Source organism: Bubalus kerabau, chromosome 22, assembly GCF_029407905.1.
Source record: "Bubalus kerabau isolate K-KA32 ecotype Philippines breed swamp buffalo chromosome 22, PCC_UOA_SB_1v2, whole genome shotgun sequence".
NCBI lineage: Eukaryota > Metazoa > Chordata > Mammalia > Artiodactyla > Bovidae > Bubalus > Bubalus kerabau.
In genome coordinates, this window is record NC_073645.1 from 46,638,624 (window position 1) to 46,665,328 (window position 26,705).

General features: G+C 41.5%; 1 protein-coding gene across 1 annotated transcript in view; it reads left to right on the plus strand.

Annotated features, from left to right (window-relative positions):
• ABRAXAS2 (abraxas 2, BRISC complex subunit) overlaps positions 1-25,209 on the plus strand; it is a 28,799-nt gene extending 3,590 nt beyond the window's left edge. The window contains exons 2-9 of the mRNA XM_055560824.1: positions 550-640; positions 4,855-4,891; positions 7,367-7,433; positions 17,032-17,222; positions 18,072-18,191; positions 18,718-18,802; positions 20,556-20,670; positions 23,059-25,209. Of these exons, the coding sequence (XP_055416799.1) occupies positions 550-640; positions 4,855-4,891; positions 7,367-7,433; positions 17,032-17,222; positions 18,072-18,191; positions 18,718-18,802; positions 20,556-20,670; positions 23,059-23,528 (1,176 nt within the window). The 3' untranslated portion in view covers positions 23,529-25,209. The remainder of the gene's footprint in view (positions 1-549; positions 641-4,854; positions 4,892-7,366; positions 7,434-17,031; positions 17,223-18,071; positions 18,192-18,717; positions 18,803-20,555; positions 20,671-23,058) is intronic.
• Positions 25,210-26,705: the final 1,496 nt, after the last annotated feature.

Here is a 26,705-nt window from a genome sequence, read left to right on the forward strand (position 1 = left end):
TCAATTTATCTCAGCATTTATTAAGGAAAAACTTTGACCTAGTGAAAAACTTATTTGCTGGAATCCTAATTTCTCCTGCCAGCCCACATAGGAGCAGTTAGTTGTGCATTGTATTAACTTCTTTCTTTACCCTATTGTCATTAGCAGAGTTTTTAAAACAATGAAATAAATTACATGCTGTTTCAAGAAAGCAGCCTAGAATATTTCTGCTTCCTGAGCTTTTTTGATGTTGCTTGTTACACTTAGTGGAATTTAGGTGATGAATTCACTCTACTTACTTTCACTTCAGAAAAACGGGTTTTAGGGGAAGGGATTAAAATAATATTTCATCTTGTCATGGAATCCTTTATTCAAACAATTCAGTTAATAGCTGTGTCACAAAGTACTTTAGTCATATAACTGTTGGTTTATGGAATGGTAGTTTATGTGACAAGTTTATTTGGATTATTGTTAAAATTATTATAAAATTGTGATGTCCTCAATTCCTCTTAATTCCGGTAAAAATCATTTTTGTTTTTAGCTGCAACTCTCTTCCCCCATTGCTTTCAGGAAGGATTTTTGCTGGGAGAGGTAAGGCAAGAGGAAACCTTCAGCATCAGTGACTCCCAAATCAGCAGCACAGAGTTTCTGCAAGTAATCGGTAAGTGAGCTTGTCATGGGCCTGAGAAATACTCTTCTTGTATACATGCACCCTCTTTTGTTCTTTGGCCGTTGACTGATTGTAACCTAACAATAGACTTATAGAGTACATAGAAAGCCACTCAGATCACAATGCCAGTTATTTTCACTAGGAATGATATGAAATGTCTTTGTAAGTCAGCGTAAACCCGCAGTGCGAGTCTGTAAGTTCAGGTATTTTGTGAAGCTGTCCCTGACCCAAGTGCTCTGACCTGTGAATGGCTGTGTGGAATTGCACACACGTCTCTCCACAGCCATGGTGAGAGCCCTGAGTGTGCGCTTTGGGCTGTGCCCATGCTCGGCATCACCTCATACCATAATGAAAGCATGTGTTCTGCTGGTCCTCCCTAGAGGGATCTGGCAAAGATGTTTACACTTGTTTACAGAAGATATTTGTCAGACCTACACAGCTTTCTGAGGACTAAGCCAAACAGCTGATCTGGGGGAGCTTACTGGGGAAAATGAAGGTGTTTTGTAGGTGCGCGGCTCTTTGGCTCAGTCTCCTTTTGATAAATAAGGATCATATGTTTTTCACCTGGTGTGCATCACCGAACAGCATGTCCTGATACTGAAAACAGAGCAAGGGCTGTTTGATGCATTTATGCAACCAACAGTCATTGAAAAACACCAGTGCAGGAGACGAGTGCTGGGCAGTAAGAGGGATGTCCAGTGCCTCTCTGCCTTCCAGGACTGTGAGAAGAGGAAGACAAGTTTACAGAAATACCAGAGCATGCAGGCTGAGTGCTGTCAGAAAGGAACAAAGACAATCTCATGAGTTGGGAAAAATAAAAACTGCTCTCGGGTTAAGTCAGTAACGACACCGTGAGGGAGCTGAACTGAGGGCCAGTGAGTGGTTTGTTCAGGGCATCCCGGGGCAGGGAGTGCATAAAACATGCAGGGAGCCTGGCCTGTTTCTGGGTGTCTAGAGTACAGACGGCGTGAAGGTGAGTGGTTTGTAGTTTGAAATACTGCTGGAAGGTTAGGTTATGCTGAGGCCAAAGCATTGATTTCGGCCTGTTCTCGTTTCCTTTAGTACCTGGGCTGGGGCCAGGGTGAGGACTGAGGAGGTGAGGGTTGGGGAAAACAAGAGACAGCTGTCTCCTAAAGAACCAAAACGATGAAACCCACTCCCCACAATACTGACTTGGTAAATAAATACTTGATATTTGACGTGCTGTGGTGTAGCTGCTCTTTCACGGAGGTTTGATTTCTGTGTTTTGTCTTGCTTAACTCTTTAAAAATCCTAAAATAGAGAACTCGGTTTCATTGGCCATCTGTGCAATTATTCATTGTTTGCACTTGGGTTTTCAAAACTAATGTGGTGTGTGAGGGTTTGCCAGAAGGACCTGACGGCACACCATGCAAGAAAGAGCGCTAGCCTGGCATGCCCACAAAAGTAGCATTTCTGATGAGTGTTCTGGCTGTTTATTTATCTTTGAGGAAACAGAATAGTAAAGTAATTTAAATTCTCCAGCATCGTGTACTCTTATCTTTGATTCATAAATACCAGTTCCCATAGTATTGCAGATACGGAGACGTGCCAACAGACAGAGAGACCCAGGTAATACAGGGCCATGACGATGACCCTCTATTGCTGTACAATGTTTAATTTATTAGCTACATTCAATTTATTGTTGAAACAATCATGGGTCTCATAAACAGAGTATTTGCCAGTATTAAATGTATGGTTATCATTGTAGTCTTTTTCTCTCTTTTTTTTTTTTTTTGGTGGTGGTTTTCATTTAAAAGTAAGTACATAACAATATTAGAAAATGTAAACCGGGACCCTGGAAAACCTGGATTAAAGGCCCAAGCGTGAGATAACGAACGTACCAGGAGAAGTATTCCATACCACTAGCGCAAAGAAATTTTCTGGATAGTTTAACCTCCAGCATATTTTAAAATAACAAATTGACCCGATTTCGTATTTGTTGAAAATGCCTAAATCCACACACGGACGCCTTTTCCTGACTCTGAACAATAAGGAGGACTTGATATGAAATGGCATGCTGTGAGGGAGCACTCGTCTTGAACACATCCATTTTTAAAGCGGTGCTCACACACTTGCCGGAGAAGGCAATGGCACTCCACTCCAGTCAGTACTCTTGCCTGGAGAATCCCCTGGACGGAGGAGCCTGGTGGGCTGCCGTCCATGGGGTTGCTACGAGTCGGACACGACTGAGCGACTTCACTTTCACTTTTCACTTTCATGCATTCGAGAAGGAAATGGCAACCCACTCCAGTGTTCTTGCCTGGAGAATCCCAGGGACAGAAGAGCCTGGTGGGCTGCCGTCTCTGGGGTCGCACAGAGTCGGACATGACTGAAACGACTTAGCAGCAGCACGCACTTGAAGTGGAACTGTCTGCCCTTCATGCCGGGAGTGGCCAGGAGGAGAGAGCAACGAGAGAGCTCCCTTAGCTAATGAGGTGATGGCAGCAGCCATTCCTGGAAAGATGGAAGTGGGGATGAGAGGGCTATGCAGCCCACCCACCAGCAGGAGAAGCAGCGACAGGAAGATAAGCCAACGCAGCAGCGCGTTCCTGTGGGGGTGTTCACAGACGTGCAGGCAGAAATGCCACGCACATATGAAGAGGGCTCCACCAGGCGGCACCCCACTCCAGTACTCTTGCCTGGAAAATCCCATGGATGGAGGAGCCTGGTGGGCTGCCATCTATGGGGTCGTACGGAGTCGGACATGACTGAGGCGACTTAGTAGCAGCAGCAGCCACCAGCCAGATGAGCTCTGGAGGCTTCCAGAACTCTGGAATCCCAGGCCGGGCTGCCCTGGCTCCCCTGCTTCCAGAAGTCTGCCTAGCAGCTGTCACAGCCGCCAACGTCACGCCAGTCTGCAGCTTAATCGTGTTTGAAAGCATCACCCTGTTTTCTCCACGGAGTGCTTAGTTAGGCATTGCAGAATCTTGTAGGAGAAAGCTTTGACCCTGTAGAAAATATGGTGTGGTATCTAGAGCATATCTTCAGTATGCTTCTCATCCAGGTTGTAAATCATGAAGGAAGTCTGCTGGGGTGGATTGATGACAGGAGTGCGTCTTCAGAGTTCAGAATTTACTCTAGGGATTTTCTTAAACAAAATATTCTTTCCTTTAAAGTAGATGAGGACTTTTTTTTTGCCTCCCCCTGAACTCTAGTTAACATTTTTACTACAGAAGTTCTGCAGTCTAATTACTGACAGTATCTCTGAAATAACTTCTGATGGTATACTGTATCATTTTTGGTGATAAAAAGAGAGGATTTCTAGATGAGATTTTCCCGTTTGCATCACTGTGTCGACAGTTAAACTCGGCAAATAATCTTTTCTTCCCCGTGGAAGTACTGGCATTTTTGTGTGTTTTGGCAGCTCTCACATCGGTACAGAAGCTAATGGACATAGCCCAGTGTCCTTCAGGGTTGTGGTTTCATTTTAATTGAGTTAAAATTGCAGCCTGGAACTCTGTGGCTGTGGCTTTATAAGCAGCAGGTGATGAGTTGCTGGCCAGGAGAATGTTGTTAATAGAATTGAGTGGTTAATTAGTCCCATGGTCTTGTACGTCAACCCAGACCCTAAGCCCCCTGATGAACTTGAAGAAATGGTTCACTACAATAAATCACAGCAATCTTTTCAGAAGTTGTTTGCCTCTGCCTTATAAATGGCTGTTTCCCTTGTGCTGAAAAGCTTTGAAAAGGCTAATAAACTTTCCGAGTTTTCACCCTTCCCCTTCAAAACACCTGTCCCAGTTGTCCTGCACTGTTAGTGAATTACTGGTGGCAGACTGGCTAAGGCCCTCCTTTCCTCAAGCTGTCCTCACAGCTTTTATCCACCTCGATTAAATGCTTCCAGTCAGTGGTTCCTTTTTCCTCTTGGAAAAAGGTAAGATTGACCAAAAGCACACAATAGCTGTGTGATCTTGAATAAACGCTTTCAGGCGTGTGCTTATCACACGCCAACAGATGGGCCCAGACCTGTCATTGGCCGTTTTACTTTGTCCTGAGAGGGTGGCCCTGAGCTTAAGTGTTAAGGAGACACTGCCTTCACCAGTGTACACACTCTTTGGGAAGGGAAAACTGTCTTTTTATTGTCTGAGATTTTGGTTTAAAGTTTTTTTTAAATCCTGAGCTACTTTATAGTTGTCTGTATCTTACATGATTAACTGAGATGTATTTCCTCTTTCTGATTACAGAAATCCATAACCATCAGCCTTGTTCAAAACTTTTTAGGTAAGCCACATCCTTCTTTGTAGCTTTTCGTCCTTACTAAAAGATTAATTGATTGAAAACTAATGAACTCAGACTTGTATCTGATTATGGCTGTAGTGTTTTAAGTATAACTGAGGGGGTCCAAGTTCACTGATTTACTGAGTGTCAGATGCGTGTGTGTAGCGCTGTGTTAAGTTAGGAAAAGGCGAAGGGTGGGCAGATAAACCCTGGCCTCAGTGGTTTAAAATGGAAGCCTTCCTGCCAGCCTTCCTAGCATGGGCTCGTCAACCATACAGAAAGCAGCTCATCAAGGATCACATAGAGATAAAAGCATATTGTAAGAGGCATAAAAGTGTTCCGTGTACAACTTTAAAGTGTAAGGAAAGGGAACATAAAGCTTACTTTTTGGGGTTTAAGTTAATATTATTCCAGTTGCATGTTATGACCAACTAAAGGACAGAAAGAAACAGGAGGAGAGACATTCAAAGAGAGAAAGTGACGCAGATGCCCATGGAGGCAAAGGTGAGGGAGAAAGTGACCAGCATGTCGCCTCCACCGGACTTCTCCCCAAACTGCAGTCCAGGCCTCTGCCTCCTTCCAGAGCCCCCAACCCTTCTACCTATTGACAGATATGATGACCTTCACGCTTGTGTTTCTTAAACCTCCCCGAGGCCCTGTTCCTCTGCTTTGTGAAAGCCAGGCCAATCCTCTCCTTGCACTGCTGCCCATACCAGTTCAATTCAGCACTCTGGGCCCGCACTTCTGCCTGGACGCTGCCATCCCTTGTGCCTGGTTGTTGCTGCCATGTGTTCCCGGCAGCTTTCACCCTGACTCCGCTCCCATCCTCAGCTGACCTAAACCCCCAACAGCCCTGCACCCAAGAACCCCTGGAGACTTCCACTGTGTTCACCACCCATCTTATCCCCACCCCTCCCACACACACTTACCCCTTATTTCAGAGGATTGTTACCTGTGAACAAAGCCCCACAATAGCTGAGAAACTCTTAGATTTACATGTAACTGAAGAGGAGCAGGAAGCAAACAAAGAATCAGCAGTTCATCTGAAAAGAATCTCAGAGCATTGAGATCGATTGCTGATGATTCAGCAGTCAGTGAATGGCCCTGGTCCACTCACAGCCTCGGTCTGGATCAGAAAGGGTCCTGTTGTTTGGCCCTGACTATCTAAGACTTTGCTAGGTGTGCCCTGCCTTGTCTTTCTGAGGAGTTCCTTAAGCCACTGTTAGTAAAGTAATACCCAGAACCTAGACCCATAGACTCATAATTGAAGCCATAGACTCATCATTCTTAGGACTGAAAGAAACCATGGAAAATCATATGTCTGCTCCAAACTGTTTATTTTGCAAAAAAAAAAATAAAGAAGTGGAGGCCAGTGAGGTTCAAGTGACTTGCCCACGATCATATAGAGAGGAGCAGCACAGAGCTGGAGTTGGTATCTCCTGACTTCCAGTTCAGTGTTTTTACTGTAACTTGAACTCCTTCCTGCTTGTAAGGCCTGGGCTTGTGGTGGTGGGAGGAGGGGTGTGGCATTCCTGAAACCAGGACCAGTGATAGAAAAGGTCACACATCATTATGCCCGAAATGCTCTTCACACGGTCCTGGTCAGATGGGTCTCTTTTAAAGGTGAGTGCCTTCAATTTGAAGCTGGCCAGACCTAGATCCAAATTCCAGCTCTTCCATCTGCCAGTTCTGTAATTTGGGGCAAGTCACTTAACCGCAGTATCTTTATTTACAAAAATGGAGGGAAAAAAGTGTTGACTTGTTGGGCTGAACTAGTACTTACCTCCCAGCAGTGAGACAGAAACGAAATGAATTAACATGAGGAAGCATGCAGCCGAGTGTCTTATTAAGGAGTCAGCAAATATTCATTTCCCTTCTTCATTTCTCAGAATATGTGCTTCTCTGTTCTTTTCTTCCCCCATAGATAATTGACACTTAGAGACAAGGAAAAGATGTCACAGTCATTTGAAGCCTCACATTTTGTAATTACTTGGTATCAGCATTTCCACTTATGGAAGTAATACCTTTTGAATGTAGCAGTCTCTTGAGGAATCTTTGATGCAAAGGATACCTCATATCAGCAAAACATTTAGATTGTTTTTTCTTATATACTTATTGTGTGTGTGTGTGTGCTCAGTCGTTCAGTTGTGTCCAACTCTTTGCAACTCCATGAACTGTAGCCCGCCAGGCTTCTCTGTCCATGGAATTCTCCAGGCAAGAATACTGGAGTGAGTTGCCATTTCCTCCTGCAGGGGATCTTCCCTGCAGGGAAGGGATCAAACCTGCATCTCTTGCACCTTCTGCATAGACAGGCAGGTTCTTCACCACTGTGCCATTTGGCACCTATTGCAGATAAGCAGTTGTAGCTTTATTGCCAACTTTCAGGGTTAGGTGACACACAGACACAAGTTGCTAAGCGTATTTTTGTCAAAATACTATGTAATTTTAATAAAATGTTTTTCCTCTTAAAAAAAACAGTTTTTATGACTATGCAAGCAAAGTTAATGAAGAGAGCTTGGACAGGATTCTTAAAGATCGGAGAAAGGTATGTTCTGTTTGTCACCCAGTCTGATTTGGAAATCAATCTTTATCACCCAAACAAAACCAGAAAGGAATGTAAAATGAAACAGTGAGATTGTTATTAATGTGTAAGAATTCTGTCAAGTAGATTTTAAAGGTAAACTGTAGATATGATACAATGTTTACAGTATGTAAAACAAAATTTAGATATTTAGAGTATGATTCCATTATGTAAAAGTCAGAAGGAGAAAAAAGAACATGAACTATAATCCAGAAAGTTGACAATAGTTACTTCTGGGTGGTTCTAATTTTCCTATTTGGTAATTTAAAAAATAATTTTGCCAACATATACTACACATGCATTAATTTTATAATGAGGGAAAATATTCCTAAAAAAATGTAGATTGCAGTCAAACATCTTTTGATGTGTTGCTCTTTCAAGTTCAGTTCACATCGAACATAGATGTTTTCCCAAAAGGTCGTATGTTTATTGTTTCTGTAAGCATATGCATATGATGTTCTGCTTGTGTGTATATATATGGTAAACAAGTCTGAATAGAATTGAAAATGAGCTAAGGTTTTATTGCTGCAGCACTGTGTGATGGTCTCATTCATAATTCACTCTGTTGTACCATGTATGGGGTTTACTTTTTTACCTTGGTATATTGATTCCCGAAAAATAGATGAGTCACTAAAACATCACGTGAGGAGGAAAAGTACCAATGAAAGTGAAAGCTTGTTAAAGAGAAAACAAAATGCCATTCTTTAGAAGCATGTATAATAAAAAAGCCTTTAAAAGATTACCTGTGCATAAAATAATCAGTGTGGGGCATCTCAGGTGTTCGAAAAAGGGCCTCAGAAGCAGCTAGAGTAAATGGGCAGCCTTTCCAGTGTAGGGCCCTCTCAGAACCACCATCTGGTGCACAGGCAGAAAGAGAAGCAGGTAAGGGAAAAGGAAACATAGAAAGTGTGGAGAAGGTCTGGGGAAAGGACAGTGTTTGTGGGTGATGACAGGCTCAGGAAGGGCACCGTGTTGGCAGAGAGTCTTTAACACGGTCACCTGCCCGGGTGTGCGGAAGTGGGTGAGTGCAGCCCAGGGATCCCAGTCTCACTCCCCCATTCTCAGTGATTTCCCTGAAGCGCACATTCTGGCATCTGGAGCATCTTCATTCTCTAGCCACCGCCTTACTTCTTCATCCCATCTATTTTCACATTTTAGATAATGAAGCTTTATATACTCTCTAAAACTAAAATTTCATGAAGATTCTTACCGAAGCACTTATCTAGAACACTCACCATATATTAAATTACCAGGACATTTTCTTTTCAATAGAGAAAAAATATTTGAAGTGGAAAAAAGAAAGAATATGAACAGGAAATTACAAAGAAAAAAGAAATCTACCAACGGTCAAGAAGTAAATGGAAAAAATGTTCATTCTCATCAGGAAATGCAAATTGGAACACATAATACTGTTGTTTTTTGTTGTTGTTGTCCATCCAGTTGGTAAAAGTATAAAAGGATTGCTAATATCCAGTGTTGGCAAGGTTGTGGGAAGTGGGGAAGCTGTAGCTGGTGGGAATGTAAGTTGATATAGACATTTAGGGAGAGAGTTGTGCAATAACAGAATTTTAAATATAGAGTTCCATCTCGAGGAATCTGGCCCAAGAAAACAGACGAATAGGCACAAAGGTGTGAAAACGTGTGTTATTGAACACTTTAGCTCTGTGCCAGACCGTATACTAAGCACTTTCCAGGTACTGACACATTTAATCCTTATACCCACCCCATAAGGTTGTTATCATCACCCCCATTTTACAGTTGAGACAGCTAAGGATAAATATCTTGGTTAAGGTTATAAGCCCGAATGTTGGTGCCAAGATTTAAACCCAGCAGTCTGGCCTTTTAATGCAGCATACAAAGATGTTTCTTGCATCTTTGCTTAATAATGAGAATTTTGAAAGCAATCTAAATGTCCACCAGCAAGGAATGGTTAAGTAAATTATGTTGGTGCCTCCATACTATGGAATATGACAGTTTATGCGTGCTCAGTCACTTCCGACTCTTGACCACCCCATGGACTATAGCCTGCCAGGTTCTTCTCTCCGTGGAATTTGCCTGGCAAGAATATTGGAGTGGGTTGCCATTTCCTCCTCCAGGGCATTTTCCTGATCCAGGGATTGAACCCGTGTCTCTTGTGCCTCCTGCATTGGCAGGTGGACTCTTTACTACTGCACCTCTGGGGAGGCCCATGGGGTATGAAGCAGCCCTTAAAAAGGTAAGGGAGGTTCTCACGAGTGACTTAGAAAGTTCTTCAAGTTAAGTGAAATAATTTGAGCCTGCTTTTTATAAAAACAAAAGTCTGGGTATATAAAGAGAAAGATCCAGAAGAAAGCCAACCACACCTAGAAGTGGTTACTCTGAGTAAAGGCAGCAGAGATGTTGCTGAGGAGGGGAAACTTTATATAATAAGGTTTTTTAGAGTATATTTTATATTGAAACTAATTGGAAAAAAGAAATGAACTCTATCATGTAGCATTTTCAGTAGTAAATAGAGACACTTTTCTTAATTAATTTGGGGGTTTTAAATTGGATTTGCTAATTTACTATGATATTTTGTATTTCAGTTATGTATTAAAATGTAGTCATATCATATTTTAAAAAATAATAAATAAAATTGGATTTGGTCTTTTGAGACACAGAAGACCAATATAGATTGTTAACTGGAGTTATCTTTGCTTTTCCTGGGGCCCAGATTCTCAAAACCTGATCTTCAGTTTTGATTTTCTAAAGCTTTGTGCTAAAATTAACAATTATATTTTCTTGTGCAATTAAAAGACAGGAATTTGTTTCTTCAATTTACTTGGAAGTTAGGTTTTATTTTCCATACAATTTGTTAAAGGCAGAGACTGTATTTTATGTTCATTGTATTTCCTATGACACCTTATACATAATATAAACTCTTTGAGGTTTTTTTTCAAGAATCCAAATTTGTAGCCCCAAAACAAAAGATGATACTTAATATTTAGACTGAAAAGCTGTATAGTTGACTCTAGTATGGGGATTTTTCCCCAGAAATGGTACAAAGTTACATCTTCACCTCAAAGGGGTTATAGTAGTACCTACAAAGTTAAATTTAAAATGTTCGGCTTAAAAATACATATGTACTTAAACAGTATCTGATATAAAAAGTTATTTTTAATTAACATCAACTCTTCAAGAAAGTGCTAATGGAAACATTTCAAAAATTGATTCTCTGCTAGGCAGGCTTCAAAGCTAATGTTTAATTGAAAAGCTCTGGGAGTTCCTTGACAGAGAGTTCTGACAAAATGTGGTCCACTGGAGAAGGCAATGGCAAACCACTTCAGTATTCTTGCCTTGAGTACCCCATGAAAAGTATGGAAAGGTGAAGAGATAGGACACTGAAAAATGAACTCCCCAGCTCGGTAGATGCCTAATATGCTACTGAAGATCAGTGGGGAACTAACTCCAAAGAATGAAGAGACAGAGCCAAAGAAAAAACAGTGCCCAGTTGTGGATGTGACTGGTGATCAAAGTAAACTCCGAAGCTGTAAAGAATAATATTGCATAGGAACCTGGAATGTTACGTCCATAAATCAAGGCAAATTGGAAGTGGTCAGGAGATGGCAAACATCAACATTTTAGGAATCAGTGAACTAAAATGGACTGGAATGGGTGAATTTAACTCAGATGACCATTATATCTACTACTATGGGCAAGAATCCTTTAGAAGAAATGGAGTAGCCGTCATAGTCAACAAAAGAGTCCAAAATGCAATACTTGGATGCAGTCTCAAAAATGACAGAATGATCTTTGTTCATTTCCAAGGCAAACCGTTCACTATCACAGTAATCCAAGTCTATGTCCCAAGCACTAATGCCAAAGAAGCTGAAGTTGAGCAGTTCTATGATGGCCTACAAGACCTTCTAGAACTAACACCAGAAAAAGATGTCCTTTTCATTACAGGGGACTGGGATGCAAAAGTAGGAAATCAAGACATACCTGGAGTAACAGGCAAACCTGCCCTTAGAGTACAGAATGAAGCAGGGCAAAGGCTAATAGAGTTTTACCAAGAGAACACACTGGTCATAGCAAACACTGTCTTCCAACAACACAAGAGAAGACTCTACACATGGACATCACCAGACAGTCAACACCGAAATCAGATTGATTATATTCTTTGCAGCCAAAGATGAAGAAGCTCTATACAGTCAGCAAAAACAAGACTGGGAGTGGACTGTGGTTCAGATCATGAACTCCTTATTGCCAAATTCAGACTTAAATTGAAGAAAGTAGGGAAAACCACTAGACCATTCAGGTATGACCTAAATCAAATCCCTTATGACTATACAGTGGAAGTGACAAATAGATTCAAGGGATTTGATCTGATAGAGTGCCTGAAGAACTATGGAGAGAGGTTCGTGACATTGTACAGGAGGCAGAGATCAAGACCATCCCCAAGAAAAAGAAATGCAAAAAGGCAAAATGGTTGTCTGAGAAGGTCTTACAAATAGCTGAGAAAAGAAGAGAAGCTAAAGACCAAGGAGAAAAGAAAAGATACACCCATTTGAATGCAGAGTTCGAAAGAATAGCAAGGAGAAATAAGAAAGCCTTCCAAAGAGATAGAGGAAAACAACAGAATGGGAAAGATTAGAGAGCTCTTCAAGAAAATTAGAGATACCAAGGGAACCATTCATGCAAAGATGGGCACAATAAAGGACAGAAACAGTATGGACCTAACAGAAGCAAAAGATATTAAGAAGAAGTAGCAAGAATACACAGAACTATACAAAAAAAGATCTTTATGACCCAGATAACCACGATGGTGTGATCACTCACCTAGACCAGACATCCTGGAGTCCAAAGTCAAGTGGGCCTTAGGAAGCATCACTACAAACAAAGCTAGTGGAGGTGATGGAATTCCAGTTGAGCTATTTCAAATCCTAAAAGATGATGTGTGAAAGTGCTGCACTATTCAATATGCCAGAAAATATGGAAAACTCAGCAATGGCCACAGGACTGGAAAAGATCAGTTTTCATTCAAATCCCAAAGAAAGGCAATGCCAAAGAGTGTTCAAACCACCGCACAATTGCACTCATCTCACATGCTAGCAAAGTAATACTCAAAATTCTCCAAGTTAGGCTTCAACAGTATGTAAGCCAAGAACTTCCAGATGTTCAAGCTGAATTTAGAAAAGGCAGAGGAACGAGAGATCAGATTGCCAACATCCTTTGGATCATCGAAAAAGCAAGAGAGTTCCAGAAAAACATCTACTTCCACTTTATTGACTACACCAAAGCCTTTGACTGTGTCGATCACAATAAACTGTAGAAAATTCTCCGAGATGGGAAAAACAGACCACCTTACTTGCTTCCTGAGAAATCTGTATGAAGATCAAGAAGCAACAGTTAGAACTGGACATGGAACAACAGACTGGTTCCAAATTGGGAAAGGAGTATGTCAAGGCTGCATATTGCCACCTTGCTTATTTAACTTATATGCAGATTGTGTCATGTGAAATGCTGGCCTGGATGAAGCACAAGCTGGAATCAAGACTGTGGGGAGAAATCTCAATAACCTCAGATATGCAGATGACACCACCCTTATTGCAGAAAGTGAAGAGGAACTAAAGAGCCTCTTGATGAAAGTGAAAGTAAGAGTGAAAAAGTTGGCCTAAAACTCACATTCAAAAAACTAAGATCATGGCATCTGATCCTACCCCTTTATGGCAAATAGATGGGGAAACAGTGGAAATAATGACAGACTATATTTTCTTAAGCTCCAAAATCACTGGAGATGGTGACTGCAGCCTTGAAATTAAAAGATGCTTGCTCCGTGGAAGAAAAGCTTTGACCAACCTTGACAGCATATTAAAAGCAGAGACATCACTTTGGCAACATCAAAGCTGTGGTTTTTCCCCTAGTCATATATGGATGTGAGAGCTGGGCCATAAAGCAAGCTGAGCACCAGAAGATTGGTGCTTTTGAGCTGTGGTGTTGGAGAAGACTCTTCAGAGTCCCTTGGACTGCAAGGAGATCAAACCAGTCAATCCTAAAGGAAATCAGTCCTGAATATTCTTTGGAAGGACTGATGCTGAAGCTAAATAAAGCTCCAGTACTTTGGCCACCTGATGCGAAAAACTCACTTATTGGAAAAGAGCGTAATGCTAGGAAAGATTGAAGACAGGAGGAGAAAGGGACAACAGAGGAGATGTTTTTATAGCATCACCGACTCGATGGGCATGAGTTTAAGCCAGCTCTGGGAGTTGGTGATACACAGGGAACCCTGGCATGCTGCAGTCCATGGGGTTGCAAAGAGTTGGACGTGACTGAGTGACTGAACTGAACTGAGAGTTCCCAGGTGGTCCAGTGGTTGGGACTCTGCGGTCTCACTGCCAAGGGCCCTGAGGGCTGCCGGAGTTCAGTCCCTGGTGGGGGAGCTAAAATCCTAGAAATGGAGCAGGGAGACTCCCCCACTGAAAAAAAGAAAGAAAAATCCTACAAAGTAAAGTTCAGTGATTTGAACTCATAAAATAAGTATGTAGTAATTTTAAAAGTTTCTTGAGTCCTAAAATAATCCATTAGAATACACAACCTAATAAAGATTTTTGTCACAATACCAATTAATATATATAAAATATATAGAAAAATATTTACTAAAAACGTGGCTCTCAAATATAGGAACTCCACAACATTGCTAAATTTAAAAAAAAAAGTTGGATTTAAGATAGAGGCCAATGTTTTTTCATATGAGAAATTCCCCTGTAGGTGCAGCCTGGTTGCCTGCTCAGTTACTGCCCTGGCAGAAGCCGTATTATGTTTACAAAGTTTTGACCACCCTCAGGTTTTGGGCTCAGGCCAAAAAAAGCAAGTGAGAGGAGGATTTCTGCCTTCCTGAAAGCATCTGCTCTGAAACAGATAATGATAAATATAACTGCCATCTTAATATTATCATAAGGCCAAAAAGAACACAAGTTAAAGATGACAAATGTGCTCAGTATTGGGGATAATTGCTTTGGCTCCAGAAAATGTAAGTCAGTGTCTAGCATGGAGAGTAGAGAGGAGAGTCTTTGTGAAATATTGTCTGAAGCTTCAGCAGAGATAAGGTTTTAGGGAAAGACATTCATAATTTTTCATCATGGCCCAAAAATAGCTATCAAAAATGTGCTCTTCCGCATCAGTAACCTCGGTTCTCGATAGCCTTGCAACCAGCTTATTAGCTCTAAAAGGTACAATTGTACCTGTCACCAGTGTGAATTATTTTGGCATCTTATCTCTCATTGATCAGAATGAAGAGGGTTATCTTTTTAGCAAATATCAAATGAATAAGTTAATATCCACAATAAATTTACAAGGCTTCCTGTTTCTAAGAAAGTACAAATGGAATCAAACAAGTAGAGTCAGTGTAAATGAAAAGTGTTAGTATCCATGCAGTCACCAGTTGCTTGATTCTTTAACCAGCGAGTATTTCATGAGAACGGCCGTGTGCTGACTGGTGCTCGGGCCTCTGCAGGAATGCAGAGGGTGTGAGACGTGACCCAGTCCTGCAGAGGAGCTAATCCCAAGTTAAATTCAAAGTGCCGAGACTCAGCATGAAATATGCCATGTTCTTTGATACTAGTAGCTCTAGGCAGTTGATAATTTTTCTTTTTGTTTTTATTTTTTTAAAGGAAAACTACTTTTCACTCGAAGATTTATACTGACAGAAGTGTTTGAGTTTTCCTTATATTTAAAGTGTACCAGAATTAATTGCTTCAATATAATTAGAATTATGCTTTATTTTCAGTAGTACTTCTTACGGAGAGGGCAGTGGCACCCCACTCCAGTACTCTTGCCTGGAAAATCCCATGGGCAGAGGGGCCTGGTGGGCTGCGGTCCATGGGGTCGCTAAGAGTCGGACACGACTGAGCGACTTCACTTTCACTTTTCATTTTCATGCATTGGAGAAGGAAATGGCAACCCACTCCAGTACTCTTGCCTGGAGAATCCCAGGGACGGGGGAGCCTGGTGGGCTGCCATCTATGGGGTCGCACAGGGTCGGACACGACTGAATCGACTTAGCAGAAGCAGCAGCAGCAGTACTTCTTAAGAGCAGGCAGTGTTACTTTGCTCCCTGTAGTTCCTTGCATGTGGTATGAACTCTGTGCAGAAAACATTATTCACCTCTCAGGGTTGTTGTGATAATTAGTGAAAATAATTGTAATAGTAAAGGTTGATTGACTTCCTTCCTTTATGAAAGTTTCTAAAACATAATCTAAATGTACCATTAATTTGGAAGGAATGATGCTAAAGCTGAAACTCCAGTACTTTGGCCACCTCATGCGAAGAGTTGATTCATTGGAAAAGACTCTGAAGCTGGGAGGGATTGGGGACAGGAGGAAAAGGGGACGACAGAGGATGAGATGGCTGGATGGCATCACTGACTTGATGGACGTGAGTTTGATTGAACTCCGGGAGCTGGTGATGGACAGGGAGGCCTGGCGTGCTGCGATTCATGGGGTCGCAAAGAGTCGGACACGACTGAGCGACTGATCTGAACAACTTTAAATTACTTTCATTAGGATTTTCATTCAAAGAGTTTGTTTTAAAGAAAGAAGCTATGGAAGATTGTTCTTCCTATAAAGAATTAAAATGTCTCCACAACAGAGGTTTTCAAACTTTATACATAAGAAAAAACTTAAGAATTCATCTTAAATTCAGATTTCTGACTGTACCCTTAGAAGCTCCAATTCTGCAGGTTTTGATTGGGCCCAGCAAGCTCCCAGGTGTCTCTTAGGCCTTCCATCTTCCATACATCCAGCAGATCACATTGTGAAAATGTTCTTCCAAAGAGCTTGTCAGTTTAAATCACATACCGATTTAAGTTCTGGTATAGTCAGCACTGACAAAGCTAACCTTTTAAAATTGTTGTATTAAAGTATAATTAACATGTAGTAAACTGCATATATTTAAAGCATATACTTTGATAAGTTTTGATATATGTATACATGCATGAAACCACCATCAGAATAAGATAATGAACATATCTGTCCGTGCCAAAGTCTCCTCGTGGTCTTTTCTGATCCCTCCTTCTCACCTCTGCCCCAGTCATCTGCTGATCTGCTTTATGTCATTTTCATTTTCTAGAATTTACATGCCATTGAATCATAGATTGAGAATTCCCTGGCAGTCCAGTGATTAGGACTTGGCGCTTTTACCACTGTGGCCCAGGTTTGGTCCTGGTTGGGGAACTAAGATCCTACAAGCCATGCAGTGTGGCCCCCCCCCCCAAAAAAAAAAGAATCCTGTAGCCTGTGCTCTTATGATGATGATGATAATCTTTGTTGTTATTGTTCTGGCTTCTCTCACTCAGCATAATTATGTGGGATTCATGTGTGTTGCGTGTGTCGGTGTTTCTTCCTTGGTGTCACTGAGTAGAAGGCCAGTGTGTGCGTACGCCACATTTCTATTTATCCATTCACCTGTTGGTGGGACAGTTGCGTTGCTTTCAGTTTTGTGCTGTTGCAAGTGAATTTGGTATGAATGTTTGTGTGGATGCATTCAGAATGAAATTTGTGGGATTTCATGCAGCTTTTAACACTTCTTTCTTCTGTGTCTGTTGCAGAAAGTGATCGGTTGGTACCGATTCCGGCGAAACACGCAGCAGCAGATGTCGTACCGAGAGCAGGTGATCCACAAGCAGCTCACCCGCATCCTCGGGGTGCCCGACCTCGTCTTCCTCCTCTTCAGCTTCATCTCCACCGCCAACAATTCCACTCATGCTTTAGAATATGTTCTCTTTAGACCAAATCGAAGGTAAAGAAAGCATTCACCAGCCCACATAATAGGAAAGATGTTGACACAAGTACTTGAGATTTGTGCCTTTGAAAATAAGCATTTTATAGCATCTTTAAAGAAGAGTATTTATAACTGTCCTGTAGCTGGTTTTCTTTGTGATAGAGAAGGTATTTTCCTGTCAGTTAATTATATAAATTAAAATAAGTTTTTGAGTCAAGAAGCATTAGCAAGACATTCATTATGCATCAGTTCTTACAAGAATAAACAGCTGGAAATCATCATTTGCTTCTCCATAATCCATTATATACAAATACAGTTCTGTTGTGCTGTAAGTCTGATTATAATTTTAAAACATAGATTTCAAGGACAAAATTGTAAAATTGATCCACCTACTGGCTAATGGGGGTTTTGCATTAGGAACTTGTTGAAGCAAAAAGAAAGATCATATGATCATGGTATGTCGGTAAACAACAGAAAGGGTTCCTACAGAAGTTCATTTATAGTATAATAAATTAAATCAGCATCAGTGAAAAATAATTATTAGTTGTTAAATAGCCACTCCTAAGATTTCATCAATTAGTCAGTAGGTTTTTAAGCACCTAAAACCACCTCAGCACTCTTGTCAGTTGCTGTGGAAATGCAGAAGACCTAACCTCTGCCTCCGGGAGTTCACAGTTGAGTCCTACTTTAAGGGAAGTGAAAACTTTTCTAGTCAACATAACCCTGGGTGGTCTGTGGAAGTGGGTTCTCTGTGAGACCTTCTGTTAGTTCCCAGTGCAGAGACTCAAGCTCCTGTTGGCAAGACCCAGTCTTTAAGTAGAGGGGTGCTTTCAACATGATCTCTGTCTCTCTCTCAATCCCCCACAGGTATAATCAAAGGATATCCCTTGCTATTCCCAATCTAGGCAATACTAGCCAGCAAGAGTATAAAGTGTCTTCAGTGCCAAATACTTCTCAGAGTTATGCCAAAGTTATTAAAGAACACGGGTAAGTTGAAAGGTAAAATGAATGTTTTTCCTTTCTTTTGCTAACTGTGCTTCTGGAGAAATGTGACGTCATTTGATATGATTAACACTGAAAAATCCAATAAGGCAATTCTCTTTCTCTACTACTGTATATCAAAATCTGAACGCTTATTGAAAAGAAAATTTACTTTTATCAATATTTATTTTTTTAATCACTTGCCACAATTTTTTTTCTTTTTTTGCAACTGATGCAAAAATGTGAGTAGATTATGTGTATATCTGAGGTTCTGAAAGCTAACTGTGGTCCCTGAAACATGTATAGGGTGAGGGAAAAAATAACTACTATTTTTCAGTGGTCTTGGCAACAGGGGTTCTCTCTTCTTTCTCTTGTGTAACCCTAGGGACATGGGCATTGTTGCTGAAACATTGTTACCCTGGGGTTGCAGCATTTAAGTAATCGGTAGATTAAGGAAGAAATGACGGGAAAGTGCCTTCCGTTCACTGCGGTTCTGATCGCTCTGTGAACCTCGTTTCTGTCTGTCTTCTAGTGCTGACTTTTTTGACAAGGACGGAGTGATGAAAGACATCAGGGCGATCTATCAGGTTTATAATGCGCTTCAGGAGAAGGTGCAGGTAATTGACTTATTCGCTAGCTTTCAGTATTTATGTTGCCCAAATGCTTTTTAAATTCTACTTTAATTTTTAATAATCTCTTGTGGTCCAAAAATCAGTCCCCAAATGATATCAGATGTGTGTAGTAGTTACTCACGCCAGTCTACGAGAGCCTGTCTCACTCACTATATGCCTGCCATGGAGACTCTGAAGTACAGTTTTAATATCACTCTGTGACCTCCTTAATGACAGCGTTTTCCGTAGAGAAATGTATTCCCAGTTTAAGGAAGGATTGCTAAGAACATAGCTGTCGCATCACTTAGCCTCCAAGTAGAGACCGCACCCAAAGGCCCCGTGGTAACTCAGGACAGCTTGGCCTCCTGATTCGAGTTCACTCCTCTGCCCACTCCTCTGCCCACAGCTGCCTCCACTGAGTGGGAGGGTGCAGTGGGGCCTGTTCATTCCTAGGCATTCATGCAACAAATATCTATGGAAACGTCTCCTGCAAGCCAGATCCTGAGCTAGGTGCTGGCAGTACTTTCCCACGTTCTTGTCATCAGCCCCAGAGTGTTCTTAGGGGTGATTCGCTCTGAAACCCTAAGAACAAAAGTGCCTTGGAGGACAGGAAGAAGAGGGGTCAGGCTGAAGAGGCTGTCCCAGGCCTGGAGGAAGGGCCCAGGGAATGAAAGAGCACAGGCAGCTACTGAGAAAGAGGAGAGCAGTCTTCGTTCAGGCTGGGGCAAAGGGGAAGGCAGGCAGTGGGCAGATCCCAGTGTGAGGCTCCAAATCAGGGTCACGGTCCCCGTAGCAGCACAGGGAACTTAATCCAGCCTCACTCACTGGTGACTGGCCCACTTTCCGGCGATTTCTGGTATTTCTGCTATGGAAGGAACGTGCAGTGAAAAGCAACTTTTTGTCCTGAATTCATGACCATGCTCTTTGCAGACTGTCAGTGCCGTCTCACAGACTTCAAAGTGGCATGTATTAGACATTTCATTGCCTATTGATTAAGGCCTGCCCTGCAAACACCAGATCACGTCCATGCCCTGATATGAATGGTTAAAGTACATTGACTAGGGAAAGTTGAAAAAGAAAATAAGTTTCAAAGTCAAGTTCTTTTTCAACTTTTCCTAGTTGTGGTTTCTATTAAATAAATCTGTGTGTGATCCGAGGCTTAATTGTTGATTATAAATAAAAGTTGAAAGCATGTCATTCCTTTCTTTTGTTCATCCTCCTATGCTAGACTGTGCCGTGCTAAGTCACTTCAGTCGTATCCGACTCTTTGTAACCCTGTGGACTGTAGCCCGCCAGGCTCCTCTGTCCATAGGATTCTCCAGGCAGGAATACTGCAGTGGGTTGCCATGCCCTCCTCCAGGGGATCTTTTCAACCAGAGATTGAACCCGAGTCCCTTAGGTCTCCTGCATTGGCGGACGGGTCCTTTACCAGTAGCACCACCCGGGAAACCCTATGCTAGACTGATACTAAAATTCCCTTTTCATATAAATAAAGATGAGTAAGCAAGGGAAAGATTCATATTCAAGAATGTATAAGCTAAGTAGCATAATCATCTTAACTAAGAAAGCAGTTCAGTGAATAACAGCAGTACTGGTCTCTTGGGCCTTCATGGTTTTGTTGTATACCTCAGGGAAATGTCTCCTTTTTAACGTAATAAAGTATACAGATTTTTCCTAGGGTCATAATCGATGCTGTCTTTATGAAGTGCCTCATGCTTGGATTTGAAACTAATTGTTCTTGTTGTCATTTTTCCCTCAGGCAGTGTGTGCAGACGTGGAAAAGAGTGAGCGAGTTGTTGAATCTTGTCAGGCAGAAGTGAACAAATTAAGAAGACAGATCACTCAGAGGAAGAATGAAAAGGAACAAGAAAGACGTGAGCTTCTTATTCATTTTACCCCTGAGTATCAGGGAAATGTCTGGTTTTAAACTTCAAATTATATGATAAATTACATCCATTCTTCTACATTGATCAGGCCCCAAGTTAGGCTGCTTAGGACAGGGCATCCCTTTGTCTTTAGCTTTTCCAGAAGCACAGTACTGTTTTTCATGGTATCCTTCTCAAGTCTCTGATACTGGAAGAAAAAAGACCAAAGGTAGAAAGGCTGAAGCAAGTTAGAGTAATTCCCAAGAAGTGATATGGTCTGTGTACAGTAGATGTGATGTTTCTTACCAAGTTAACCCTGGCATGCCTAGGACATAGGAGCCGTGTCCTGTGTTCACTGGAGCCTCATAAAAGGGCTCCCTAAAATTCTGTGAACATTACATTTGATGCACGGGGCAGGGTCTCGGCAAAGACTTTAAATGTCTAGTTTTTGATAGCAGTGGGTGGCCAGATACCATTACACTAAGGAACCAGCTGGTTAAATGAGAACTAAGCCCAAGAATCTATTAACTCCAGCATGGTAACAGACATATGCTGTAGTACCACCAGATTTTTAAAAATATTATTTTTATTGAAATACAGTTGATTTACAATGTCATGTTAGTTTCAGTACAGCATGGTAATTCAGGTGTGTGTGTGTGCGTGTGTGTGTATATATATATTATTTTTCAGATTCTTTTCCATTATAGGTTATTACAAGATGTTGACTATAGCTCACTGTGCTATCCAGTAGGACTTGTGGTTTATCGGTCTTATGTACAGTAGTGTGTATCTGTTAATCTCAGACTCCTGATTTATCCTCCCCACCCACCCTTTGGTAACCATATTTGCTTTCTATGCCTGTGAGCCTATTTCTGTTTTGTAAGTAAGGTCATTTGTACCGTTTTTCTGTTTGTTTTTTTTATTCCATATGTAAGTAATATCAGTGGTATTTATCTCTGTCTGACTTCACTTGGTATGATAATCTGTAGCTCCATCCATGTTGCTGGAAATGGCATTATTTCATTCTTTTTTATGAAACTCACTAGATTTAACTAGTGGTTAAGACTTTGGCTCTTCCCCTTGCAGGGGGCACAGATTCCATCCCTGGTTGGGGAACTAAGGGCCTGCCTGCTGCACAGGGCAGCCAAATAAATCAGATAAAATACAGGGACACACAGAGACACACACAAAGCTGGATGATGGAGCTGGAATTTGGAGAAGTTGGGGTGCCTGACACCTGAGGTGTGTGTCTTTTAACCCAAATCTTATACTCTTTTCATCAAAATTTTAACTGAACGCAAGAAACTCTCCAGTTAGCACTGTTTTTCTTAATCGCTGATTGAGAGAGTTTTTGAGGACTTCCTCTGTGGGGGAGAACTGCTTTCTCAGGCCCCTAGGTGATATGACTCAGATATCTATCTGAGTGATAGAATTGTGGGTGATTTTCATTTTTTTTTTTTTCTAAATTTTGTACAAATCATTTTTATAATATTTTTAAATGTACTTGAAAACAGTTTAAAGGCCATAGGCTCATAGATGTGTGGCTGTTTCAGTTTTACCACCATAAAAATGCAATAAAGTTATGGCCTAGTACCTAACACAGGACTTTTGAAGTCCCTGTTTTTTTAATTTAATTTAAAAAATATTTTTGCAGTGTTGTATTGTTTTCTGAACTTTTTTTTCCTTCATGTCTGTTTCTTTGGTCGGGCCGTGTCTTTGCTGTGGCGTGCAGGAGCTGCAGTCTTCAGTGTGATATGCAAACCTTAGTGCAGCATGTGGGATCTGGTTCCCGGACCAGGGGTTGGACTCCGGCCCCCAGCATTGGGATGCAGCATCTTGGCCACTCAACCACCAGGGAAGTCCCAGGGCTTTGAACTTTTAAGGAGAAAGAGATGTTTAAGAATATTGTGACAAGTAGTTGTCGAGAAGTTTTTTCTTGTTTTTTGATGTGAGGTCTATTAAGGAAAAACTCACATTCAGATGACCACCAAGTGTGGGGACAACTCTCAATTTTATCCTCTGTCCCCGTGGTCTCTGAGCACAGTGAGCAGCAGGCGAGGGTCATAGCACTGGATCTGGAGTTGAGAGACCTGTGTTTGGGTATCAGAGCCCCCACTTCTCGCTGTCCTCTTAGTGAAGTCACCTGATCTTTCTGACCTCTGGTCCTTTGCCTGCATAACAGACGGTAATATTAATGATAACGGTAGTACTTCAGAGGGTTGTTCTGAGGCTTTTGAAAATTATGAAATACTGTGCAAATGTACAGTAATTCACAGAAATAATAAATTGCACTGCTTTGTTGCTGTTTTCAGAACAGTCAGGTCGACCACTGAATGTGTTGACATGCAAAGCTGTGACAGTACAGAGAGTTACAGTTTCCTTCCTCTTTCCCCCCAGGATTGCAGCAGGCCATGGTAAGCCGGCAGGTGCCATCTGAGAGCGTGGACCCCACCTTCAGCCCTCGGATGCCCTATCCAGGGTTCACAGCGGAAGGTCGAAGTACTCTTGGAGACACAGAGGCCTCGGACCCGCCTCCGCCTTATTCTGATCTTCACCCAAATAATCAAGAAAGTACTCTGAGCCATTCTCGCATGGAAAGCAGCGTCTTTATGCCTCGACCTCAAGCTGTGGGCTCCTCCAGTTACGCCTCCACCAGTGCTGGACTGAAGTATCCTGGAAGTGGAGCAGATGCCCCTCCTTCCCACAGAGCAGCTGGAGACAGTGCTGAGGAATCAGATGACAGTGATTATGAAAATTTGATTGACCCTACAGAGCCCCCTAATAGCGAATACTCACGTTCAAGGGATTCTCGACCCATGACACACCCTGATGGGGGCTCCAGGAACACTCAGACCTCCCAGATTTAACTGAACGCAAGAAACTGTCCAGTTAGCACTGTTTTTCTTAATCGCTCATTGAGAGAGTTTTTGAGGACTTCCTCTGGAGGGGAGAACTGCTTTCTCAGGCCCCTGGACTCCCCAAGACGAGTTTTTGGGCCCAGACCTTGGAGGAGCCTCGCATGCAGGGGGTCCTCACCTGCGGATGCAGTGTGCAGGGCTCACAACAGAGTCATTAAGATAATCAAATTGTCCGAATTCTGGTGCGATTCATGGATGTACTGGTAAATTTAGGCAAAGATAAACTTATCAACGTAGTTTCTATTCTTTAAAATAATTTGGAAATTAGAGACTAAGCACAATTAGTCTATAAATGTTCTATAAATCAAAACCTTACCTCTTGCACTATCATGCCTTGAGATTTACTTTTTCAAAGGGAAACTAGTTTAGCAGCAGCCTTCAAAGAACCTTCTTTCTATGATGAGCCAAATTCATCTTTGCCAGAAAAGAAATTTTGATAATTTCCAAGATTGGAACAAATCAGTCGTACCTTCTTTTGTCTGCATGACTTTGTGAGATCAAAAGAGAGGGCTTTGTTTCCACTTTTTTCTACTAGCCTGATATGTATTGTCACTTAAAATGGTTGCCTTTAAAAAAAAAATGTAGAAATACTAATTACCAGTAAGTAATCATCCAAATAAGTATGTCATAAAATAAATTACTTATTTTTCTTTCGGGGAATCCCAGTGACTGCTCTGTTGCACTAGCCACGTTTATGGTCTCTGTTCTGGAGTCTTAAATGAAGGACACACAGCAGTATAACAGAAAGGAGTTCTGTTCCAGACCTGAGTTTTATGAGGAACAGACTCCAGACACAGCCGATTTAGCCAAGTTCGTACGTAAGGGAGATAATTCGTGTAGATCTTCTGACAAATCCTAGTGTTAGTTTTATTTGTGGAAGAAAGACATTTAATAAACTGTTTGGGAAGCTTGGTTATTGAATAGAGATTCATTTCCAATCAAAATAACCACACTTTTTTAAGTTACCATTGGGCATATAGCTGTGGAATGTGTAGAGACTTTCCTTGGGGAGGCACTTAACATTCTTAGTTAATTACGCTTGCTTTCTAGTTTTGCCCAGAATGTGTGACACCACTCCAGACGTTCATGAGCGTGACAGGCTCCTGGTTTGGAGATGACAAGACCCCTCCTCCCCCATTTACGGCAGGGTCAGCCCACGAAGCTAATGCCATGGATTATAACTGCCTTTCTTTGGACTCGTTACGACCTGTAAGAATAAGGAAGTTGTTAAGGAAGCTTAAAATCCAGGTTCTGAAAAAGTAGTTTCATTTTGTAGGAAAGAAGTTTAGTCTGAATGGAAATTAAACGTTCAAACTGTCATCCTTCAGATAGCTACTCAGTGGGGTCTGTACCTTCCTGCTCTCCAGTTTTGTTGGCCTTATACCACTGCTGTTTGATTTGAAATGTTGCAGACTGCTTTATCTGCAAATCTGTTCCAGTGTTTATCAGCTACCCTCTAGCAGCTTCAGCACCAGTGTGAATTTTTTTTTTTTAAGTGCCATCACCATCTCCTCTGTTCAGATTTTGACATTCAGGAAAATATTTTTATTTTTTATGCCATACTGAAACCTACAATGTATATCTGACAAAGCAGTTAAATGTGACAATAAAAACTTATTTAATCATGGTATACCATTGTTTTAATGTTTGTCTCCACACCCGGCAAGGTCTTGCCTCAGTTTACTCATTCTGGCCATTCTTAGTTGACTTCATATAGTTTTTTTTAAAAGGCATGAAAACTCATCTCCATACTTGTTTTTTATTTTTTTGATCAGGCTGGTTTCAGGGGAAATCCCAAAATACAATTTACCAAAAGATTTCTCTTGATTTCAAGAATGTGTCAAATATCAAGTTATCAAGAGAGATCAGTTGAGTAGAAAATTGAACCTTAGTTCCCGAAAGACATCTTTCACACATTGATCTTGTTTGAAGAGACACCTCAGCCAAGTCACCTAACGATTGAGATGCTGGAGGATGTGGGGCTCCTAGAGTGTCGTTGGAATGAGAGAAGCACCTAGAAGGAGCGTCTGCAGATCCAGAATAACGAGTGTATTCTGGATTCTGGGCGGGCCTGTAGTGTCACGATCTCTTCCAGCATCCAAGGTGACAGTCTGTTTTCAGTAGGATTTTAAAATGTGGCTTGCAACCTTTTAGTCTCCAACTAATTTCGAGAAAAGAAGACTGGATTCTTTTAACTTGCTTGGAAGTCTGGAAATGCTTAATAACATGCTGTAATTGGCTTTTGTGGAGAAAGAGCAAAACGTAAAAACAGAAATCTCATCCCCAAACATTCAAACCCTAAGGATATAGATTTTAAAATTCTAGACACCGTGGGGCAGTAACTATAACTGCTTTAATAAAAACATTTAAATGGACCCTCTTGTGAATCTGTATTTTAGGGAAGTTAAAGGAGTTGGGAAATATAAAATTAAGATACAATAGAAGTGATGGTTATTAACTGTGTTCTGGGTCTGATTTGCCCTGACTGTAGGTTTCACTTCAGTCACTGAAAGATCTTCACTCTGTTAACAAGGTTCTGCTTCATCGTTTCCCACGGCAAACCTTAATTCCACTAGACACGGAGCCTGAGGCAACCGTTTCTGCAAATGTGGTGCTAATAAATAATGGAAAATGTTTACTTTTCAACTTGATGACAAGCAGACTTGGGACAAGTCCTGGGATTTAGCTCAGCTGCCTTCTTTTTTACAGTGATTTTTGTGACGTCCTAAGTCAGGCAGAAGAGTCAGGCCGCAGTGTCCATCTACTGGGTTATTCCAGGCTTGCTCTGACCCCGGAGGTTGGGGGAGGGGCCCCTCTAGCCTGGGTTCATCAGCGGGGAGATGGGCCTTGGATGCCATGTGCTACACGTGGTCCAGAATGCAGCTCTTGGAAGTAGCCTTGTGTTCAGGCAGATTTAGCAAAAGGTGGTTCATGGCAGCATTTTCAGTAGTAAAAAACTGGAAATTAATGGTAGTGGAACAGTTAACGTTTTGGTATACCCACAGAAGAAATAGTCTACCGCTACTAAATGTATTGTAGAAATCAAAAAGATTTCTTGACGTGGAAATATTTCTAGATAAATGCAGAAAGTCAGGTTTCCAAATAGCACGGAAGGTATGATCTGGT